The sequence below is a fragment of the Mixophyes fleayi genome, chromosome 6, assembly GCF_038048845.1.
Source record: "Mixophyes fleayi isolate aMixFle1 chromosome 6, aMixFle1.hap1, whole genome shotgun sequence".
Classification (NCBI taxonomy): domain Eukaryota; kingdom Metazoa; phylum Chordata; class Amphibia; order Anura; family Limnodynastidae; genus Mixophyes; species Mixophyes fleayi.
In genome coordinates this window covers 99,541,349-99,566,251 of record NC_134407.1, presented here as the reverse complement: position 1 = coordinate 99,566,251, position 24,903 = coordinate 99,541,349, and the positions used below count along the sequence as shown (strand labels likewise).

Genomic DNA, 24,903 nt, shown 5'->3' with positions numbered 1-24,903 from the left:
GGATGCGTCCATGTGTATGCAAAGCGTTTGATGACTGAGACCTGTGGTTAGTAAATAGTGTGAAACTCTATTTCTGTTAATAACAATACCCTTGTTTCTCCCTCTCATTCAAGCCTCACATTCTGTCCCTCTCAAAATCCTGCTACTTCCACCTTCGGAATACATCTAAGATGCGTCCCTTTCTCACCACGGAAGCTACGAAAACCCTTGTTTACTCGCTTGTTATCTCTCGCCTTGACTACTGTAACCTCCTTCTCTCTGGCCTACCTGATTCTCGCCTTGACCCTCTTAAGCCTATCCTCAATTCTGCTGCCCGCCTCATTTTTCTCTCCCACCGCTCTGTCTCTGCAGTCTCCCTCCAACAGTCACTACATTGGCTCCCCATGGCCTACAGAATTAAATTTAAACTCCTCACCTTCACCTTTAAAGCTCTTAGTCAATCTTCCCATCCCTACATCTCCAATCTCATCTCTACCTACACTCCTACCCGCCCCCTCGGCTCTGCCTGTGACCACCGCCTCACTACTTCACTGATCACCTCCTCTCACTCTCGTCTTCAGGACTTTGCCTGGGCTGCTCCCCTGCTGTGGAACAATCTTCCACGTTCCAAGAGGTTAGCAACTACTCTCAAAGGCTTCAAGCGTGCCCTTAAGACTCATTTCTTTATTCAAGTCTATCAGTCCTCCTCCTAACTTCCTTGTTCTGTCTCTCTCCCCCAGTTAGTACTACCATATTTGTGTCTCCCCCTTCCCTTTAGGATGTAAGCTCTCATGAGCAGGGCCCTTTTTCCTTGTGTGCTCCTTCTACTATTCCATCACCCCCTGTACCTCTTGGCCTGCATCGCTAGCCCTGTTTTCTTATGCTTCGCCCTACTTCTCGCTGATTTCTACATCCCATTCACTATCTGTCCCAGAACTAATCTGATTTGCTTTACCCTGTCACCTGTGTTTGTATATAATTTTGTATCATGTTTTGTCTCGGTTCTCTGTATTCTTTATAGTATGTACGGTGCTGCGGACCCTTTGTGGCGCCTTATAAGTCAAAGATAATCATAATAATAGTGTGTATCAGGTTTGCGATATCTGTTTGACCTTTGTATAGGGATTAGTGTGTGTATAGAATAGGTAAATAGAGTTGTATGGATCAATCGGAGGATGAGGGCCGCAAACCAGTATTTTGCCTAAGGCACCATGTGGTCTTAATGTGCCTTTGCTGTCTACATTTCAACACTATTTTTCTTCAACCTTTCTTCCTACTACCTTGCTCTTACCCACCTGAATGCCAATAGTGTACATACTTTATTCGGAAGACCTTTTAGTGTCATTTGCTCTAAATAATTTTATTGCACGCCTATTAATTTCGCATTCACCCAATTGGGGGACACTGAGGATCCAGTTAGGCATTTAATAAAATCTTCTCATAACTTTTGCTTCTCCCTCTATATCTCCATCTTGTAAGCACCGCAGTTATTTGATAAATTTAAACAACGCTGCAGTGAATTCACTTATTCTGTTCCAGCAGGCTGAGGAGGGGCCATTCCAGATCTGCCTCCCACTTTTGATATGGGACTAACTTAGGAGGAATTCCCCCACACCACTTCCACTGCAGACAGTGTCTGGGGAGCCTGCGCTGACTGACTATCCGCAATCATCCTCATAAACCTAGTGCCTGCAGGCGGTGCATTGTCTGGCGGCTCCTTGTGAGGCAGGAGTCAGGTAGGGACAGCAATCTGTCACTGCCGTACTCGCCTCAAACCTGCCTGGCTAGATCCCTGGTTCAGTCTGTTTCTGACCTCATGCTGTGCTGTCCAGTGCTGTATCTGCTATAAAAATAAGAACAGATACGCTCCCAAGGATACCACAACCCTTTTTTTAGATCCAGCCATGAGACCCCAGGAAGAAAGAGGGATTTTAGATCCAAACGCATCAGGAGGGGGGGGAAGAAATCTGCGGGATCGAAATCAGTGGGGGTGGAAGAATTCGTACAACCCCGAGAGACGGCAGGGGAGGAGAAAATGAATAAGACTACATCACTTCAAATTATTAATCTTTCTAATAGAACACTCTTAGAACAACATATAGATCTTTTATCACGGGGTTTATCCTTTTCTCCAAATGTTAGATTTAATAGATTCAGGTGGGAGAAGGATTTGCATCTATTTACGAGGAAGCTCAAACTCACAAAAATCTTTAACCCAAAAAATTCGAAAGAAACTTATGGAAAAGAGATGACGGTAAATACATATACTTTGGACCAATTTGTACGTCTTAGCTCCCAGGAAGATTTGGAGGCATTGGAAAATTTAGAAAACTTACTTTTGGAACAAAATAATCAGGAGATATCTCCTGATCTACCTGTATGTACTGCCAACCATCCCCCAAGGACTATATGTAAGAAAAAAAATCTAAATTTTTCCCTACTGACAGTGTTAGTTCCCAGATAGACACCTTTGAAAAAATGGTGTCAAGAGACCTTGATGATCTAAGGTCCAAATGCAGACATACATCAGGTGACAATCTTAGCGCTATTGAAAGACAGGCTCTTGCTGAGATTATGGACTGGGAAGACGTTATCATTAAGCCTTCTGATAAGGGCGGGAATGTTGTGGTGTGGCCAGTTGAAATGTACAGAAGGGAAATGAATAAACAATTGAGTGATGGTAAGTGCTATAGACGACTTTTCTCAAATCCTATCACTGATTTCAAGATTAAATATGATCAAATAATTGAACAAGCGTATAAGAATGGCAATATCAATAAAACGGGATGGATCTTTTTGAAGGTGGATGATCCTAAGATTCCCACCATCTATTTGTTACCTAAAATTCATAAGAATAAAGAAACACCTCCTGGGAGACCAATTCTATCTGGTATATCCAGTTTGACAGAACAAGCCAGTATTTTTGTCGACATTCATTTAAGAAAATATGTAACTAATTTATCCTCATACATCAAGGATACTTCAGACGTCTTAAAATTAGTGGATGGTCTCTCTTTAGATGATGATGTGTACAATAGATGTTGAGTCGCTATACACTAGTATAGGCCACAAAATTGGTATTGAAGCGGTATAATTCTTTTTACGCACGGAACAAGATCATGAGTTCAGTGCCTTTTTGGTGGAACTCTTAGACTTCATCTTAAAGAAGAATTTTTTTTGTCTTCTCCAACCGCTTTTACCTACAAATTCGGGGCACGGCTATGGGGGCGGCCTGTGCCCCCACATTTGCCAATCTCTATCTTGGCAAATGGGAACAGGACGTCGTCTTCGATGATGGCATGTGTATGTATACTGACCTAATTTTATTGTGGGTCAGATACATAGATGACATTTTGGTCTTTTGGAAGGGTAGTAAAGAATTATTCCATCAGTTTATTAATGTTTTGAATGATAATCCAAATGATTTGAGACTTACCATCAATATGAGTCAAGAGAAAGTAGATTTTCTTGACATTACTATTCGAAAGAAATCTGATGGCCACATTGAAACAGACCTTTTCAGAAAGACTACAGCTACCAATGGTGTCCTCCATCATAGCAGCTTTCACTATCCCCCTGTCATTCGGAACATTCCCAGAGGGAAGTGCCTGAGACTGAAACAAAATTGTTCCAACCCTGTAGATTATGAAACTCGAGCCAAGGAGCTCACACTCAGATTAATAGAAAGGGGGTATAGCAAAAGATCGATCAAAAGGGCTGCAAATGATGTTAGAGGAAGGGACAGAAATGCTTTGATTTATTCATCCAAAACACCAACTACTCAGAATCCCATCAGGTTCATAGGGGACCTCTGTGATGAATGGAGACAAATCCAGACCATCATCCAGAGGAATTGGTCTATCCTCCTGTTGGATGAGGATTTAAAAAGTGCTCTAGGGGATAGGGCACTGTTTAGTTGGAGACGTGCTGCAAATCTCAAGGAAGATTGGTTGAGTCACTTTATAGAAAAGAATTCGAAGGACACCATCAAGGGGTCCTATCGATGTGGGTCATGTAGGGCATGTGACCACATGGAAAAGACACTACAGGTCACGGATAGATATGGAACTACACATGTCATTAATGAGTATATAAATTGCAGTACTACTGGAGTTATCTACGTTTTGAGATGCCCGTGTGCTAAAATCTATGTGGGCAAAACGAAGCGTAAACTTAAATTGAGGATTTTAGAACACATAGGATCAATCAGAAATGCTCAAAGGGATAAAGAACGCTTGAAACAACTATCCCCAGTTGCTAGACATTTTCTCCTCAAACACAATTGTAACACGGGTGGTTTGAAATGCTATGGTATAGAAAGAATTAATCTTGGCATTAGAGGGGGAGATGTTGACAAATGTCTACTACAACATGAATGCAAATGGATTTTTTTGCTTGACTCATTGTCCCCAAAGGGGCTCAATGATTTTAGGGGCAATATTTTATTTCCCCCTTTTTTCATAGCTGGACTATATAGAAATTGACCTATAGGCTACAGATTATTTTTCAATAGGCCATAGATAGACCCATATGAGGTTGGATACTATGTCAGGAATTTATTGCGGAAGCTCTAATTGAAGTATGACATGGTTCTAGATATATTTAATGTAATTGAATTGGCCTTTGTGATATCCAACATCTGCCACTGTCGGGTGTTTGTGTTTTAAATACACCACATATACAACTTACACTTTTAACAATATTTCGCTGCTTTACTTGATGTTTTAATAAGAATTTAATAAAATTTAGTTTTAATTGATAATAATCTCTTAGGGATCGGAGTGCCTCCATTTACTCTTTTTCTTCTTCTTTTTGACAGTGCTATATCTGTTGTGCACAAGCCGTGGTTACATCATTGTAGGGACTTGTTAAAGTTTCTTCTCCTTAGAGAAGAACCCTTCAGGAGCGAGAGTTCTGTCTTCGTTCTGTCCTTGGGACGATCTGATTCAGAGTGTTGCTCGCAGGAAGAGGTTGAGGTTGTGGAGGTGTCAGACATTGAGGACTCCTTGTGCCTTGGCAAGCATTCAACAAGATGATGGGTGAATTGTACATCCAGAATAGAGGAGAGTAACATACTCTGTTTAGGAGGGCAAGGAAACCATCTTATACTTTTTTTTACTTTGCTCTTTAAGGCATGGACTAAACCGAATGGAAGTTTCAGGTTACCCACAGACTGCTTAACCTTTATTCTTTACCCAAGTGGGATAAGAATACATAATAATGGTACATGCTGCAGCTATTATAATGGTACAAATAAAAAATAGAAACCATCCTTAAGGCTGGTTATGAATCTCTTCCTTTGCTTGTGTCTGTAAGTGGTAGCAAAGTGCTTGGTGTACCTCCTGGAAGGTTGCAGTTAGGGTGGGCTAAATCAGTATTAGGGATGGTCAGCGAGCGCATCCCAGAAGTGTCTGAATATTTGGGGGAGACTGTTTGGATGTATGTCTTATTGGGGTTCGGTTATCAGCTCTGGAGTTTTCTGCTAGGCATAGCTATTTGGCCGAAGACTAAGGAATATATTCTGTTCCCTCCTGTTAGTAAATTTTAGTAAGTTTTTATTGTATTAGTATCAAGTAGGTATTCCCCTATCCCTAGCAGACATGTACGCAGGTACGCAGAAGGTTTGTCCGTATGATGGGGGTTCAGCCAACCCAGGAGCAGCTGTGGTTGGAGCCAGTCTGTTTCATTTCCGGGAGAGTAGTTCAATTCTACTTTAAACTCCTGGGTGAGGGGCATCATGGATCAGGGATATATGTCAGTACACCACTTATGTGTTTCTTCTGTACCATCCTTCTGCTGGAACAGGTAGGGTGCCAGACCCTGGGAGTGGCTGTTTAGATCTTACTCACTGCTGAGGTAATCACACCAGTGCTGGCATTTTATTCCAATCTATTTTTGGTTCTGAAACTAAAAGGATCCTTATGGACACATTTGAATTTCAAGATCCTCAACACTTTGTTGGAAGTGTCAAGTTACAGTATGGACAGTTTCTGCGTTGTCCATGAACTTACTGGCCAGTCAATATCTAGGCAGTCCGGTCCCACCATTACCCATTCTGCGCCTTTCTCTTTGGTTTGATGACATCATTTTGAGTGTTGGCAAAGTTCATGACAGTCATGGCCTCGCTTCTGTAGTCCGGTGGGATAATGTTCATCCCTTATTTGGACAAAGTTTTTGATCAAGGTGAAATCCCCAACTCGGCTTCAAACACATTACCATGAAACATTACAGATATTGAAGTCCCATTGTTTGATTATCAAAAATCCAGTCTGGTGCCTAACAAGAGGCTGGCTTTTCAGGAAGTTTTCTTTCAGCAAACAAGGTGGACTTTTTACACAGACTGCTAGGGTGTCTGTTGGCTCGGAGACAGATGTCTTCTCTATTCTGTTTAAATGTCTTGGGGAAGATGTTCTTGAACTTTTGATCCCATGCTGTTGCATGGTTTCATTCAAGGGTAATCCAGATTGAGTTTATCTCAAAATGGGAAAAGTCTAATTTGCACCTGAACACACCAGATCCTCTGTCTCTGAGGATGTGTTACTTGCACTTCTGGAGGTTGAAGGTTGACATCTTCAACAGAGTCTGTCCTTTTGCCATAGGAACTGAACAATTCTGATGATCGATCCTAGAACAGAAGGGGGAGCTTTATGTTCTAGTTCAAGCATAAAATCTCTTGTGCGGAAAACGCATAAGAGATGTCATGCGGTTAGGTCATGCACAAGATGCCCCCTTGCAGTGTAGCAAGTCACTGGCAATATCGGCAGTGTTCATTCCATGGAGTGGAAATCTGGAAGGCCTATTATCTTAGCAAACCCACTCTTTGATTGAGGGGGCCCTCTCCTGGGCAGTCATTTTTCAGCGGATTATGGAAATATGGTGATATTTGTCAGAGGACCATTTGAGTGTAGGAAGATTGATCTTGTCATGTAGCTAGGTCATCCACCAATTGTGAGATTCCTCACGCCTGTATTGGAGCTAGGAAAAGTGTTCATTCTCAATGTAATGGCACATTTTACCATATTAAGGAGTGCTTCATCAGAGCTGTGGTGCTTTAGCTAAGTGGCTAGGTTAGGTGGCCACATGGTTCTGTTTATTTTTTTTCAGAGTTTTATAGTTCAGTGTTTTTGTGTCAAAGGATGACCATTCTGCTCTGCATACCCACGACTCTGTGACCATATCTATCAATGAATGAGAAAATGGGATTTTTATACTTCCGTTAAATCATTTTCTCAAAAAACCATTGGGCACCTGCCTTTTTAAGCTCTAAATCCCTTGGTAAATGTTTTCACAAAGGTTGTTGTTTCTCTTTCAGTTCTTTCTCTTTGGCTTTGAGGCTTTGACCTTTTTGGACTCTTTATTATTATTTTTTTATTTTTTTGGTGGGAAAAGTAATACCATTTGTAATTGTTAATAAATTTATTAAAATAGCGATGTCAAGTTGTCTTACGGCAAAGGTTTGTGAAGTGTCAGTTTGACAGTTCTTAACCCTTGTCTTTCTTTATGTAACCATATGTGTATGCACCCCAACCACCTATGGATGAAATAATTAAATTAATAGCCAGGTGCATATCACTCTCTCTGACATTTGTAGACCTTTCTACAAATGTTTCTGCTAAGTTCTCTTTTCTTAAAATACTGTTAGAGGGGAGTAATCTGTATTTAATATGCCATTGCTGTTTGCTTTGTGCTGTCCCCACGCAGAGACCCAGCTGTTGCTTCATTGCACATACCCCCTTGAAAGCTACATAATTAGACCCCATTGCAAGCTATTTTGAACCTACCAATTTGTGAACCATAAATCCCAAAGTACAAGCCTTAGTGATGGTCCAATTGCACAGACTGTATATTGTAATCCACATTGCACAAACCCCTTGTCGCCGCCATATTGAAACCCCATTATCGGCCACATTGCATAGCTCTGTTTATACATACTGTGTTGTGAGCCACGTTCAACAAGTTTTGGCAACACTAGTGCAGGCATAGCTCAGTGGGGCCCTCGCAAGTTGAAGCTTTAGCAGAATTCCTGAATGGCACGTATTTCATTTTGTTTACTTTCATCATATTTGTACGTCGCCTTTAAAAATAGTTATTCTGATACATACAGTATTTTTGCATTTAAGAGTGTGCTTTTTATGACTTGAAGTTGTAAAATACAAATATTATTTAAAATATATGAAAAATACTGTATGCAGAATACTTGGTGCAGGTTACTGTACAGAGAACCAAACCTATTTCCTGCACATTACTCTGCATATTACCATTTTTATTCATTTAAATGGGAGCTGCCATGTTGATTCCTTGGCTGGGGGGAAAATTGGTTGCATTGCTATAAAAAACATGTTTAATGGTTTTTTTATGATACATCCAAACTAAAAAAAAAATACAAATAATTAAAAAAAATCAAATCAAAGCTTGTTATCCTTATATTACCAACTCCATTATATTATGACAGTTGACTTTTGACCCTCAGAGGGGACCAAAACTGCAGTAATTTGAAGGAGTAAGATTGTTTAGCTTTTATAATATAAATGTAATGCCTTTCAAGTTCCAAATATCTCCAGAACAACCCAGAAAATGTCCTAATATACACTCACATGTCAGTGCTCCAACATAAAGGTGTTCGTGTTTCATAACTTTCTACTTTTCATTTTGCTGTGATGTCTCCTATCATTATCCTTATGCTTTAACCATTTTCTTCAGAGAAAAGATGGATAATCAGATTGAGAAAGAAGCCAGATTCCGCCAGCTCATGGCTCATAGCTCTCACGACTCTGCTATTGATACAGACTCGCTGGAATGGGAGACGGAAGTGGTGGAGTTTGAACGTGATAGGGTGAGTAGGAGGCAATAAAACAAGACAATTTCCAATGTGCTAACCATCCATGAATGCAAAAGATTTACCCCTCGATTAGTATGTAACACACAGAACAGCAACACCAGACTTTTTCCTTAAACTGCTACAGTGATATTTGAAATTTAAGGGTGTCTATTCTTCCAGTTTCACATATTTCTGTTTATTGCATAAATCAAAATATTTTACATATTTGAAAAATGTGGCACAATCAATACTCTCCACTCTTACATTTTTAGGCTACAAACTGTAGTGTTTATAATGTAAACTATTCAGTGGTGCATACATATTGCATTGAGTTGGGTAATACTACAAAATAGTATTGCTGATTTTTTTATTTTATTTTTTCCTCAATTTTAATTACAGTTTTTGCCCCTTCCCACTTCATGTGCTTAAGTGGAATGACTATTATTTTTCGTGTTATGTCCATAGTGTTCCCAACTATACTTCTTCTATTACAGGAGGATATGGACCTCAAGGCTCTAGGCTTCGATGTGGCAGATGGTGTTAGTGAACCTTTTTTTCCAGGGGATAGTGGCATTTTTGTAACTAAAGTGGACAAAGGCAGCATCGCTGATGGCCGGCTGAGGTATATGATTTGTCAAATTCATGCAACTTCATTCTATTGAGCACTGTTCTATGAGGATCTACATACATCAACAATACTCACACACAAAAGAAAGGGACTAAAGGCTAACTACACACAAACTCCTTTCCCCCCTATTTATAGTAGGTCCCTTCTAAATTGCAAGTGAATGCAGTTTATTGTTTAATATTTGGTAGTTCAGCGATGACTGTGAATTAACACTGCAGGACAAGTGTTCTGTAAACACTGTCGTTCTTATGAAAACTATTGTAAGGGACTTATTGTAGGGTCCTATCTATACAGTATTTTTCCAGCAGCAGATAAGACAGCACTCTAGCTTATTATCCACACTGCATGAGGCAAGGCATTTTGCAAATTAATCTATTCCCCTCTAGATATAGATATAGATATATATCTATATCTATATCTATATCTCCCTTTGCACGGAGTATTCTAATTGTCCTGCTTCAAACAAGGCTGAAGTTAGCTTCTTATTCGGCCAGCTCTTATTCACGCTTTAGTTCTAGCTTCTTATTCAGAAAAGCTTATTTTTAGAGGATTAAATCAAGTTGGATCACAGATTTCACATCAGATTAACACTTAAGGGTGTACCTTATACAAACTTCAATAGTATTTAGCCTGGCCCAATACTGTTTTGGGCATGAAATCAGCTGGCAAAGTGGGCACAGATAACATTTTCATTAGTTTGAAAAAGCCCTGTGTTGATTCCCACTATCAACACAGGGAGAGGGGCCGGATGGTTATTGCGAGCTAGGGTAGACTCTGGCGGAGGTTGACACATCCCTAGGTGGTAGCCAACATCTGGCAGTCTCTTGATTCTTCGCTATCTATCCTGTTCTTTCACTATTAGATTTTGTGGAAATTCCTTTTTTTTTTAGTTTAGTGAGTTTTACATACATTTAAAGTTCGTTTCATTTCCTGACTGTAAAGGCTGTGTGGGTGGTATTATAGATTGGTGATGGGGTTATTGTAATGCAGAGTATTGTGTTAAAGGTTGTCATGTTTTTTTGATGTATACAATTAGTTTCATTTGTGAAGTGATGCAGTAGTTTTTGTGGAGGGATTGTTGGAGAATTGGGTGTTATGATAATGTGAAGTTTGAATAAGAAGCTGGAGCGTGAATAAGAAGCTAACTTCAGCCTCGTCTGCTTCAAGGAGTTAGGGGGTCAAGACTCTCCCCCCAAAAAGAGTCAGTGAAAAAGTTAATTTTAACTTTTCAAGCACTTCAAGACTACATGACTTTTACCCCTTCGTGATCTGACCTAATTTCACATTTTGCAATGTGTTAATTCAAGTGGACCGATTTTTATTTTCAATTTAATTATTATTACTTAATCCATGCTAAACATTTTTATATTTTGCATATTTTACATTTAATCCCCTCACCCCTCTTATAGTATATTGCTGCTGCTGGTAGAGTGTAATCATTCGCACAAATTGTTATTTATTTTGCGGAGTACATGGGTTGGGATTATATGGTTGGGTTTGGGCATCCGTTGTTCTGTACTATATGTCGGATTAGAGACACAGGGCTTTCCATCCCAACATAAATATGCTGTGAACAGTCTGCATTCGGTTATAATATTTCCTAATTGAAGATAGCTGCTACAGCCTTGCAGAGACAGGTCTCTGTGGTCTGCATTGACAACAGCAGTGTTCGGGATAGGGATCTCGGTCTCCCTCTCTCTGCTCCCAATCTAGATACCATCACTCCGTCTCTATCCCAGTTCTCAATTCGGGATATATGTAGATGCAAGTTTGATAAGCGGCACGGTTATATTGGCTGTGGTTTTTAAAGCATCTATAGAGCAATCTAGTCCCTATAGCTTCTTTGAAACATGGAGTTACATCAGTCCTTCTACAGTATCGACCTGTAGGTTAACCAAAGTCACTAGTGCCAGGGAGTGGTGGGCTTTAAGCAGCCACAATCTCAAGCATGGATGGGATAAAAAAGGGAGGTGGGGATAAAAATGCCCCTTTTTAATATGGTGAAACACAATATTGCGGAGCACATAGTACTAGGGAAGGTTGAACACTATAACCTCCTTTCTAGGACCATGCAAATGCTATTTTCACTGCTAGACAAAGGATTTCACTCTCCGGAATCTGCTTTATCCTGTACATCTCCTACTTGGGCAGATCTTACAGCTTGCCAGCAAAGTGTGGGGAAAAAAAAAATCTGATTATTTTGATTTAAATCAGAATTTTATTTATTTATTTTTATTTTATTTTTTTAAAATGATCAAGTAAACAAATAAACCAAGTAACACAATAATACAAAGTTTTTTTTAAAATACTGTATTGAATTTTTAAATGACTTGACAGTGTCGCCAATCATGGCATGATGCAGCAAACTACACACAAATCACAACACTAACTGCAAAAGGAAAGAAACAGTAATGATAAGTTACAATAGTTGGTAATTGCCTTGTCTAATTTGTAAATCTGAATGAGCCTACACATTAGGTTTACTGAACGCCTTAAAAACAAACACAAGTTTTGCAGCTTTGTCAGTACCCAAGCGGATTCCTAGTTTTGACGGCACCAAACCAAATGTGGAAAATATTATTTCTACTGAAGCTGATGATGCTGCAGCTGTTAGCAATTGCTCTACTGCTACCATGATATTTTCATTACCAGCTACAGTTTGTGAACCAATGTGCATTTTCTACCAGTCTATTGGTGCCACTTTTGACACATCATCAAGGTCAAACAATAGGTCATTAAATGAGGTTGCTTTTACAGTGATAAGTTACTTTCAACTGCCCTTTCTCTCTGAACTTGAAACACTGATATGGTCTTGGTCATTCTCTCTGGATTCTGGACTAATCTGTTGCCTGTGCCTTTTTGTATCACATGAGTCATCATTAAATTAGGTCAGCAAGCAATAGCCATAGATATAGACCCTTTTATTAGTAGAGCAGCTAATGAAAGGTATACTATGTTTTTTTTCTTCTTTTGTAAAATGAGAATATACCTGCTGAACGGGACAGAGAAATGTCATCTCTGTGGCAGTTTTTCTGCATCTGTCCTTATCAGGCTTTATTATGCCTCTTGGTTCTGTGGGTGCACCTATGGTAGCACATTTCTCCAGGGTGGTTGGTGAACTTTAAGTTCTGAAACTATCCAAGTGAATGATCGTCCCCAGCACTTTGGACAATGAGTACATGTGAAACCATAATTTCGTAAGAGGAATGTACAGAGTTGGAAGTGAATACTGACGTTTTCCCGAAATGAACAGGGTGTATAATGTGTTAATAAGCGTATACCTTACCTTGTTCCCAGTGAAAATCAATTGTACATATTGTTAATGAGGGAGTCACCATATTTATTTATTCTGAAATTGTCAGCAGTCCTTGTGAGAACAACGTCTTGCCTTGTCAGGTAATACTACATCATACACTTTGCTGTTGAAATCAGTGCAGCTAGGTTTGTTTACAGGTACCAGAACGTCCATGCAAATCCCAGAACACACATTACACATGTTATGTTGCTGTGATTAGTTAACATCAATGTGTGCACATGAAAAAAGCTGCAGGCACGCATGTCAATAAATTGGAGTGCAGTATGTGTTATTCATGTGTCCAGATTTCCGAGGCCAATTTCCGATTTTGTTAAACCTAGGACTACTTGATTTTATTACATTCATAACCTGGGTCCTTGCAATATATAAATAAAATAACCATGCTTAATTCACTCCTGTCTACCATAACAATATCCATTATGTTTATGCCTATGTCAGATAACATTCCTGCAGAGGAATCTTCATGAAAGTCAGTTTCATGTTTTTGTACTAAATAATTTGCATGTATACAAACTGTTTTAATGGACTTACATTGTCATTTTATCTTTTTATACTACTACCTGTTCTTGATCCAACTCAGGTATTTAACATGCAGGATTTTAACTTGTGTTAGCCCATGATCAATCAATGAGCTCAGTATGTACATGTTCCTTTCTTACAGGGGTTGTTATTTTATTGCATGTTGTTAAGAAAACATAATGCAATTGTCACAAAACAGAATTTGTTTATATAGTAAAATAAAAATACAGTTGATTCAATGTTGTTGGTCATGTCTAAGAAAAATTAAAAAGTGGTGGTGGGGTAGGTTAGATGGACCTGTAGTTTATTTTCTGCCATCAAATTCTATGTTTGTCAAAGGCCTGCGCTAACAGTTTAAAATGTAGGTGAGCGAGCCCAAAATAATAGTACTATGTACTGTCGCTTTAGAAGGTTCACTGACTATGCTATTGGCCTGAGGAAACACTGCTAGTGTCCTCATTCTAAGTGTGGTCAAATGAGTATTCTAAACAATGGACTACCAATTGGAATAAAGTTACTTCAGTTAATTAAATTACAACCTCGCTTTTTGAACTTGAGTTTTAGTTCCTCTTGTAGTGTTTTTCATTGGACTTGTTGTCTGTGATGTTCCTCAGGTTCTGGATGATCCATAAACCTTTTCAGAAAAAGGCATGCTGGGTAAATAAAATAATTCTGGAGATGTAGTTGCCTCTGGATAAGCAACTTCTGCAATCCTGCTAGTTACCAGCACTGTATCTCTTCCTTCAAGGTTACTTAGACCTGTGGCTTTCAGTGCTTGCAGTAAGTCCTTTCATCTCTTGTTTGTCTGAATAGCTGCTCAAAAGAGCTACATTTGGAAAAATAGGCAGCCAAGGCTGATTTTGTGATAGCACGGAGAGCTGCATGACTGAAAACACAGTCCACATATGCCTTTTTGGAGAAATTCTTAGCATATCTGTCCTTAATTAAGAATCTTTTTCTGTTGTGAAAGTTATAGATAAAATACTTTGGTATCTCTCAATCTAAATTCAGTGACTCTTGAGATTTGGGACTTTTGGTCTTGTTCTTGCGTTCTATTCCTGGGGCACTGCCATAGTAGTGGTCCAGAGGTAATGTATTTATTTGCTCTGCACATCTTCCTTCACTGCACCATTTGTTCCCTGGTGGAGATGCACCTGAGTTATTTGGTTCCTAAAGAGTGGGAGCATGTGTTCTGACAACTACATTTTGAAATGTTCCATCAGAAAGGTCTGCATCCAAACAATGGGAATTTTTGCCATTGTCAATGATCCTTATTTGCTTCTCCACAGTTGAGAAGGCTGCCTGAGTTTGAGGGTCACCCTTCAGGAAATTGACTTTCAGACTCTTGCATTTGCCCTGGTGTCAACACTTTTCATATTCATGAAGGTGGTGGTTCTTGTGTCACCATGGGTTTATGGTGTTCTGTTTGCTGTACAGAAGAGGCTGGTTTTATTAATGAGTGGTTGCCCAAAAAGGAAACAACCCCTTTAACAAAGTGATTATATAACAGCAAACGGCCACAGAAAAAATTAGTTAAACAGATTTTGATAGTGTTCAAAATAACATTTACATGTGGACATGCAACAGCAGGACTGACACTTATGGTACACTATGATATTGACTCTGTAGAAGAGTCTTCCCCCCCCCCCCCCCCCCTCCCCTTTTTTTTTTTTTTTTTTAATTTAAATAACACACCTGGGTTTTATTAGTTTGGTAATATCAATTAAAACAGGTTTATTTTAAGACACCTCAAAATTGTCAAGGGACAAGCAACGACTGTCACTTCCAAATGCGAAAACCTGTGTTTCAGATATACTATCTTACATGTATACACTGCCCTGATTGGTTTATTTGTAAAAATTGCATGTAGAAATATACCTGAAATGTCAGTTCGACTTCTTAGGACATTTCAACTTCAAAGACTTGACCATTCCTGTTACAGGGTGAACGACTGTTTACTGAAGATAAATGATGTGGACCTCACCAACAAGGACCGCAAACAGCTGATCAAAGCAGTTCTAAGTGGAGGGGATGTCATCAACATGGTGATACGGAGGAGAAAGTCGCTCGGGAGTCGTGTTTCAACACCCCTACACATCAACCTGGGCAGTCAGAAAGGTTGGGGTTCTAAAATATGTTTATATGCAGTTAGCAGTCTGCTTAGTTTACTAATAACGACACAATAGCAAATATGTATAAACATACCCCACATAACACAACTCATTTATTGCAACTGTAGCAGCAGATAGTTGCACAGAGTAGTGAAGGCACACAGACACAGATCCTTTCAGTATTTTCAAACAGCATGCTGTAGTCTTGTTTTTGTTTTTTTAATTATATATAGATATATATAGAGAGAGATATATATTTCACATTAGGCCATGCATTTGTTTACTACATTGATGACTGTTTCACAGATCTGTCACTCTTTCTGTAAACTGCTTCCTTTTGGTATCTTTCAATCTTTCTGTATACAATTTCAGAGTATGTCCTCTTGCTCTAGAAATTGTGTCTTAAATATGCAGCCTTCTTGACCTCTGTTATTTATCATAACATCTGATGACCACTAGATCCTAACGTCTTTCCCACAGTCGCACACTATTTCTTAAATTGTGAAAAAGTAGTAGCCTTCTGTAAACAGGTGCTCGCATGTCCTTTTATAAGCAAAAAAATAGCATTGCCCCCCAAAAATAACCTCACTTATGAAATTGTGTTGGATACCTGCAAATTACTTCTTATGTCCCTTTTGGCCAATGATGGATTCACCACAAGATAATTATTTCTGACTTTATCCACACTGAGCATTTTAAAATATCCCTTGTAAAATTATCACTTCACACTAACCACTAAAACTGTATATAATTTCTCATATAGCCTGGAAATCTATGCAGACTCATAAGTTTGTAGAAAATACACTTTTTTGCCATAAGTACACATAGGAGGTGCAGAAGTTGAAAATATATGTAAAAGGATGGGGTTCTAAACAGGGAGCACTTTCTGAATCTCACTACACCATTGAATGTTCAATAAATAATTTTGTTCTGCAAAGAGCTAGATTGCTGTACACACAGAGTTTAGTGCTTCGTGTAGACAACCACATTTGCGTATACAGAGTCGTGTGACATCACAATAAAACTTTTGTGCTGCACAACATGCAGTTTTGTACTTTTGTGAAGGAACCTTTTCTGAACAATTTATAGAGCGAGAACTATTTCCCAGTCATGATTGTTGTACCAACATTGAAAATATGTAAAATGCACTTTGATATCAATAAAATTAGTTCTGAGATCTTCACTCCTAAACTGTGAGCATTTCTACACTTATTAAAACTGTACCAGTTTCGTTATCTTGTTACAAACACACTTTTTCTTTTGTGGAGCATAGGGATATATCTTTTTTTGAAAAGGAAAATACACGCAAAGCCCCTAAAGTTAAAATTGTAACTTAACATCTTATATTGTCATGGTGTAGTGTTTAGAAATACATTCTTTTTTTTCCGTAAAGGACGATAAGAAAAACTTGTTTTAAATGTGAAGAAATATATATTTTCTTGTATGTTGTACAATATTGTGTTCTAAGGCATTTTCTCTGTATGGCAGACAGTGGTATCTCTCTGGAGACAGGTGTGTTGGTGGCAGCTGTGATGCCTGGGAGTCCTGCTGCCAAGGAAGGATCCCTTGTGGCGGGTGATCGAGTGGTGGCTGTAAGTATACACCTGTTCTGCATATATTTACTAAACATGTCTATGGTGAAACCTGAGCAAAAAACACTTTTTGATACAAAGTGGCACTATAATAATGAAACTTCTAGAACATTTTTTTTCTATAAGTACTAGCATAGAAAGAGAGTTGATTGCCATATGTAACAATGTATGTAAAATGCCTTTCAAAAATGATAATGCTATATGCTAATGAACCCTCATTTCTCCTTGCAGATCAATGGTATAGCTCTGGACAACAAATCAATCACAGAATGTGAGTCTCTGCTTAGGAACTGCCGGGAATCACTTAGCCTCTCTCTGGTAAAGGTAATTTAAAGGTTGTGGCCTCAGGCCCACTGTTGCGGTGCACATATATCAAGGGTATTGAGTCTAGCAGGGCATATTTAAAAAGACTGGTATCTAGAATAGAAGGTCATCTGAAATTGGAGACTATAGGCAACATAAAGTGGTACATATGGATCGATTACCCATTCTACAGAATGGATAATAACTCCACATGAAAATGACTAGTAGTGGGGACTCGTATAGTTGAAGAATTCAAAAATGTATAGGGAAAATACAGTTAATGTGTCTAAAACACTGAAATGACTAGTGCTTGCCTGCCTCTGTTTCCGGCACATAGTATACAAGACATTAATTAGATTTCTCCTTTATCTCACATTATACGACTGTTAATTTATCAATGTGTACAGGATATTTGTAAACCTAGGCCTTTTCATTTCTATTACACGGAGTAATAACAAAATATTACCCAGCAGTTTAATGAAAATCACAATATTTATTATGTAAAGCTAGATGGGAGATGTACACATGACTTTATAACAAGCCATTATTAGTTTTCATGGTCTTTGTCATGGGATTGACATATGCTTTTATGGTCTATGTATTTACTTGGCACAGTCCTGTACCTGCATAGATGCTGAAATTCATTCTCCACCCTTGGAGACATACATATATACACATATATAGTTAACTGCGACTGCTTCTCAAATGATCCACATCTGTCCCTGGATATGCTAGTGTTTGTTTGTTTTAAATATGTTTATAATTTTATTGGTCACTGTTTCAGACAAAAGTGAAAAAAAACCTTTATAATAACACATCTGCCATGAAAATCCACATTGAGAAACCACAGGAAATCTTAGCCAATTATATGTTCAATCGGCAATAGGGACCCAAGTTTTGGTTTATTTTAATAAAATACTTCAAATACTGACATTACTCCAGTCATTAAGTCTCTAAACAGTCCAGGTTTTAAGGATTTCTGTTCTTGAGTACAGTTGACTTAATCAGTACTATGTCACTTTTGATTAACTACCTGTGCTCAAGCATGTATATTCTTAACACTTGGACTGTTAGAGGGGATTGAGGACTTAAATTGGGGCAGGGCCGGATTAAGACATTGTAGGCCCCTGGGCTGGGGATACTGTGAGGCCCACATTTGTCAAGCAATTTATGCCCAGTCCGATATTTGGGGCCCCCCCAGTAATATCGTATTGGGCATGTCTGCCTTCTCACAATCTAACCCAAATTTTTCCACCACATCTTAAACCTAACCTCCACCTACCTCATCACAACCTAACTCTAACCTATTCCTACCTCCTTTTAGCCTAACCCTATGCTCTTACCTACTCAAAGCTCCCCCATGGAACCACTAAACTGCAAATGAATGAACCCCAACATCAAATGAATCTGCAGCCTAACCAAGTACAATCCCAGTGTGTTTCATGGCTCTAAGGCCTGCGGAAGAGAATATATTCACAAAGCTCACTTGTTTTTCTGGATAACAGGTCAAGTTATATATATATATGTATATGTATATGTGTATATATATATATATATATATATATATATATATATATATATATATATATATATATATATATATATCTATCCTTGTGCTCTTCCCCTGACTTTTCTCTCCTTGTGGTGGTTCACTTCTCCAAATGGCTGTCACACCAGTCTATTTACTCTTTACCATCAGTGTTCCAAAAATGACTGAGCTGTTTAACCAAAAAGATTGCAGGGTATACTGATTTTATTGTTACCCATGAACCAATCTAATCCAACCAAGCTTCTATGCTGATGTTATTTTATGCATGGATTTCCTATTTCACTATATAGAAAGTGACCATTAAATATCTGCAAACATTTTAAAAATCCAGGGAACATCAACACACACTCTCACTGTCACTATCGCGCACTTTTTTGATTAGTTTGCTGACTACTTACCTGTGCTGGCGCTGCTCAGCTTCATGATGCAGGAGGCATCTGTCTGGGCTGAAGCTAAGGAAGTCATGCGAGAGCCTCTGCAGTCCCCTCTCTGTGACAGGCAACCTCCTTATTCGCTGCCAGGACAGCGTCGCTGCCGGATCCGCCCCTTCAGGTCAAACCAAATACGAGAGATTCGCCCACCACTATTAAAGTAATTCTATCGTTTTAAAATAAGAATTGCCCAATCAATTGAATGTGTGTCCAAAGCACAAAGTAATTTATTTTAGCAGATGTAAATAGTCAACATTTCAATACATTATTATATTATGATAAAGTACAATACAGCCAATACCAAAAGATAAGTACATACCAATGCGCACCCACCGGACCCGATGGACAATATTCTGTATAGAATATTGTGTCAGAGTTGACTGAGGCCCCAGTGAGATGCAGCTATTATATATACAGTCAGTGTTTCATTGTGAACAATAGAGATGACGTAGATTGTTTCTATAGGTCCAGACGTTGGGTGGGTCCAGGCCAGACAGGTAATAGGTTGATTCAATCTAAGGAATCCAAAGGTGGGGGTCTTCTCTCCAGGGGGTCTGCTCCTTTTCATAGCCAGTATCATACAAAGGTTTACTCTCTAATATCAATAAGTATGCAATGTGCGATCTCCTCGCCGACTGCACCGGACAGCTGCTGATGATTAGGGCTTCAATATGATATCAGGCATGACACCTTTCCTATTACCTAAACCTTTAATAACACTACAATGTACATATAATCGCTATATATATATATATATATATATATATATATATATATATATATATATATATATATATATATATATATATATAGACTAATAATAAACCGAATACTATCTGCTCTTGAATTACAGTGTAACAGAACCAATATGAAATTATATAAATAACTAACTGTTGTAATGCGAGTGTGTGCGTGCGTATTTTACCGTGCGAATGCACCACGTCACGTAACACGTGGCGTACGCTTCGCAATACGCACGGCAAACCAATAATAAACCAATATACTTTCGTTCATCCAATTATACGACTTTGACACCACCGTCCCCCGCACTGCCGGAAAACAAATTAAAACAAAAAAAATGTACTGAAAACACAGGCAGTGTATGGATGGCCAATCCGTCCCTGGCCCCCAACCCGATGAAGAAAAAGCCGACGTGTTTTGTTTTTTAAAAAAAAAAAAAAAACATTTTAAAATCTCTAGGGCCCCCCAGCTGCCCAAGGCCCCTGGGCTGTAGCCCAGAAAGCCCTTTGGTTAATCCGGCCCCGAGTTGGGGTCATACATTCCATGTCGGTTTACCCAGCCATGACACCCACCGATTTTCATGAAACATGGTACACTTGATACTGCCACATATCTACTAATCCATGTAAAATTTATCTTCTCTAGGCCTCATCATTTCTGAGATATAGGGGGTCAAAGTTATGTAAAATTGCTCAGAAATGCCACTCCTGATTCTCCGTTTTTAGTGTTATGTCTCATAAAATAAATCGCATCTCTGTGTGTAATCCACATATCGCTTTGACATTTTTATTCTTTGTCCTTTTATCAATTACCCCTATAAGGCCCACTAGCCCTTCTTAAATTAGAATACCCTGGCAATAAAATAGGCTTCCCGAAATTCGGTATGCTACGTCCAAAATGGAGCGTGTTGGCAGGGTCCTCTTGAACACATTCTGTATGTGTTTGTGCAATTCATCAAAATGTAAGTCTTCTGCTTTATGCCGGTCATATAGAAGAGACCGACCAGGACCTAATTACATGTTTAGTCTGTTCAAAAGATAACCGAGACTGCTCAGTGTCTGTCAAGTGAAAAATTAAAAAGGATTCTACTTGAGAAATTTGAAGACTGTGACCCTGAAGATGAAGTTTCTTATAGTCGGTGGGTATCTACTGACAGAACAGAGATGGTGAGATGCACTGCAACATTTGATGAACATTTAGAAACTTTGATCGATAAAATAGAAAAACTTGTCCCCCGTTCATTTATTACTAAGGCACAATCAAAGTTTCTAAAAGAAATGAAGGCCACCCTTGAACTTGACACAGCTATTGTTCTCCTGGACTTTAGTGAAAACTATTCTTATGTGATTCAGGATGGAGTTCAAGGGTATCATTGGTCCCCAGTCTGATGACCTGTTCATCACAAGTTTGTGTCTTGTTTGATGATTTGATGCACAATGTAGCATTTGTGTACGAAACACAGAAATTATCTATTACATCAAGATAAACATTTCTGCTGTTAAAAACATCTGTTACTTCAGTGATGGGTGTGGTAGACAATATAAGTATTGGGCATTGTTTGCAACCAGTCACGGTAACTCTCCTTGTGATGGCATTGGTGGAACAATTAAGCATCTGGTTGCTAGACAGCCTACAGAGAATAACAGGTGATGTGATCGACTCTGCGGGAAAAGTCTTCTATTACTGCAAGTCAAGTTCAGGCTAATATCAAAAGAAACACACAAGCAGCTACAAGACTGCTTTTCCAAGACAAAATTAGTTCCTGATACAAGAGGATTTCATCACTTCACCCCTGTAGCTAACAATTCAATAGGAAAAAAGTGAGACTGTTCAGATAAAAACTTCCAATTCCATTTTCCATTTTTCAGATCAGAAGAATCCATCACCAGTCAATATGTCACAAATCAGTACAAATTCATACAGAGCATGTGTTTATGATAGTCAGGGGCGGATTGGGAACTTAAAGTGGCCCCGGAAAAAATTATTGAAGTGGCCTCATATGGGCGGGACCAAATCAACTGTAGGTGGGTCCAACACAAGAGTAGGCGGGACTTAGAGCTACTGGAATTTGGTTGTAGTAACATTTAGGAAACCCTAGGTGGTAAATGTATGAATGTCCGATTTCTGCAAGTCACCGGAAATCGGCGACTTTGCAGGTAAAATTTAAAGCGGCGATGGCTTGTAAAGGCAAGTTTGCCTTTACAAGCCTTCGCCCCCTTTAAATTTTGATAAAACTTTTTTTTTTTTTGCAATCCCCATATTGTGATTGACAAATGATAAAAATGTCAAAGTGATATGTGGATTTTACACTGAGATAAATTTTTTGGAGACATATCACACTAAAAAAGAATTAGTGGCATGTCTGAGAAATTTTACATATCTTTGACCCCTATATTTTAGAAACTATGAGCCCTAGAGAAGATAAATTTTACACGGGTTAGTAGATATATGGTAGTATCAAGTGTACCATGTTTCATGAAAATCTGAGTCGGTGGGTGTCATGGCTGGGTGAACTGACATGACCCTATGTCCAATGAGAGAGAGAAAGTTTTGCCTGTTCCTTAAATTTAGGTGAAATAAGGTGTGTGGAGGGCAGGGAATAGGGGAAGTAGGACCAAAAACATTAATTAAATGCTTAGTTTAAGTTCTGGGTGGCAAGTGACCCAGATGCCTTGGACCCACAGCCATGAATGCATATAATGTATGCTGAACGGAAGATGTTCTGAAATCAGAATTGGGGTAGATACCAATTATTTAAATATTTATAGAGTTGATTAATATAATATCTTGATAGAACAACAATTAGACATGCTCAAATCTCGAGGTCCCTTCCCATACTGTTATCTTGTTTCTCTACAAGGGTCATCAGTTGATTACATACAAATTCTGGCTGGTGTGGATGAATCAAATTGGAAGAAACACCTTGAGTCTAGAAGCTTTATACATAAATACTTAAGTGGGGGCTGAACTGTAATTAGTCCATTGAATATTTTTATCTCTTTGGGAATCTAAAACAAAGAATTAAACATGGTTAGAAAGTTGCTCTGGGATAAAGTTGTGGAAAGGCATCAGCCAAGGTCAGTGACATCAAATGCTTTCAGGGCATACGCACGCAGAAAAGTGTCTATCACATTAGCCCTGTTACAGTGAGAACTAATCATCAAAGTTCCAAGACGTATTGTACCTGGATTCCAAATGAATTTTATAGACCCTGCATGGGACGACAAAAATGTTTCATGTGTGCACCTTTAATAAAAGCCTATGCAGATTCCATATGTTGATATTTCAATTCAGTGTCAAAGGCTGTGTTTAAAATTTACTGTCAAAATCACATATGTAATAAAAAAAAAAATCAGGTCTACAGTGTGAGCTCTAATCATGTCTTTGGAGAGGGAACTTTTTTTTCTCCTTCCATTATGGAATTCAGTAACAAAGAAAGTTTAGGGGCAAGGACTAAAGGGAAAGTTTTATAATATTGGACTGCAAATTTGAACCAGAGACTTTAGAGAATTTTAGTTTTTTTTAATAGCTGATGACACTTCCTTAATGGTGCACCCTGCTCACTTCAAGATGCATGCCTACTTTCCACTTTTGGATGATACAAAAGTTGAAGTTTATTTTTTTTGTTTGGTTTATTTTTTATACATTGTGCAAATCCTCTTCAACTGATCTGTATCTGAAAAATTGTGCATTTTTAGGGGCACTCTTTGCTTTGCGGATTGGCTTGCAGACGTTTTCATTTTGCAAATATACTTATACCTAATTTACTTAGTAAGTATTTTAAAGTACTGATATACTGCTGTAATAGTGTGAAATGTTATGGTGATCATTTTGATCACTAAATGAAGGAAACAAGTATACCCTTTATTATTTATTGTGTACTTTGATTTAATGAGTTTTTTTCTTTGTTTATTTGTATTGCTTATATGAAGATCTTAACACATTTAAGGTCACATCTGCAGAAATTCAGAAAATTCTAAAGGGTTCTCAAACTTTCTAGCACCACTGTATTTGCTTTACTATTCTCTTCATAGAATTTTGCCCTATGAAGTACAAATTATTTTTGGTAGAGCTGTACAGAAGTAAGTTAAATACTCAAATCTGTGCTAGAGGGGAATCTATAGTCTAGTTTTGATTTGGTTCTTATACAACAACTCAAAATATCATCTTTGATAATTCAGAAACTTTGGCCTATTCTTTTCTTTTTATTTTTTTCCTTTCTTTACATTTCCTTCTCTCCCCCCCGGGGTGGCTAATTTTGTACTATCCCCTGAGCGTGATGTGGAGCCTAAACTATTAAGGATCACAATTCACAAATAGACCTCTCTGCAACGTAATTGCACAGTTTTGTTACAAGTCACACAGCAATACTTTATAATAATAATAATTATTAGTAGTATTTAGTCACCAGATATATTTTGGCTATCAAACCCATATAATGCTAGAGATGTGTACTTTTGATCACACCCTTGAGTTGACCAAAAATATAGTCAATATGTATATAAACATTCAAATGATTTGAGCAAAAATGAACTCTGGGTCATGTGTATTAAGTATTAAGCCTCCCAGATACAAAAGTGGGACAAATATATATACACACACCTGAAATATTTGCTGCTGTTTGAGTTCACCAATCACGGGGACAGGTCAGATAGGTCTACGGTAGAGTCACAGTAGGATTAAAATTGCCTCCTGTAGTTTATCTCTGTATTCAAGTGGCCTATGTGTCATTCAATGAAGAAAGCCCTGTGGCCACTACTAAGAGCACAGATGCTTAATTGATACCTTTCCTGGTTGGGTTGTTCAGGTCTTTAATGTTTTGCGTTAGGATTTTAAAATCTAGCTTAGGGCACTTAAATTTATATTAAGAAAATAACTCTTAGTGGAGAAGGAAGAGGAAATATAGTGCATTTGCA

The 24,903-nt window shown here is 38.4% G+C and overlaps 2 protein-coding genes across 4 annotated transcripts in view; both read left to right on the top strand.

Moving 5' to 3' along the window:
* The window catches only part of POLR3A (RNA polymerase III subunit A), a 614,347-nt gene that overhangs the window by 327,005 nt on the left and 262,439 nt on the right, over nucleotides 1-24,903 (top strand). The gene's annotated exons all lie outside the window — the stretch shown is intronic.
* The window catches only part of DLG5 (discs large MAGUK scaffold protein 5), a 159,790-nt gene that overhangs the window by 76,763 nt on the left and 58,124 nt on the right, over nucleotides 1-24,903 (top strand). For 2 of the 3 annotated variants that reach the window (XM_075217087.1, XM_075217085.1), the window contains exons 11-15: nucleotides 8,680-8,812; nucleotides 9,292-9,419; nucleotides 15,203-15,378; nucleotides 16,860-16,963; nucleotides 17,195-17,287. In XM_075217087.1, coding sequence (XP_075073188.1) covers nucleotides 8,680-8,812; nucleotides 9,292-9,419; nucleotides 15,203-15,378; nucleotides 16,860-16,963; nucleotides 17,195-17,287 — 634 coding nt within the window. The remainder of the gene's footprint in view (nucleotides 1-8,679; nucleotides 8,813-9,291; nucleotides 9,420-15,202; nucleotides 15,379-16,859; nucleotides 16,964-17,194; nucleotides 17,288-24,903) is intronic. The other variant, XM_075217086.1, reaches the window with a different exon arrangement.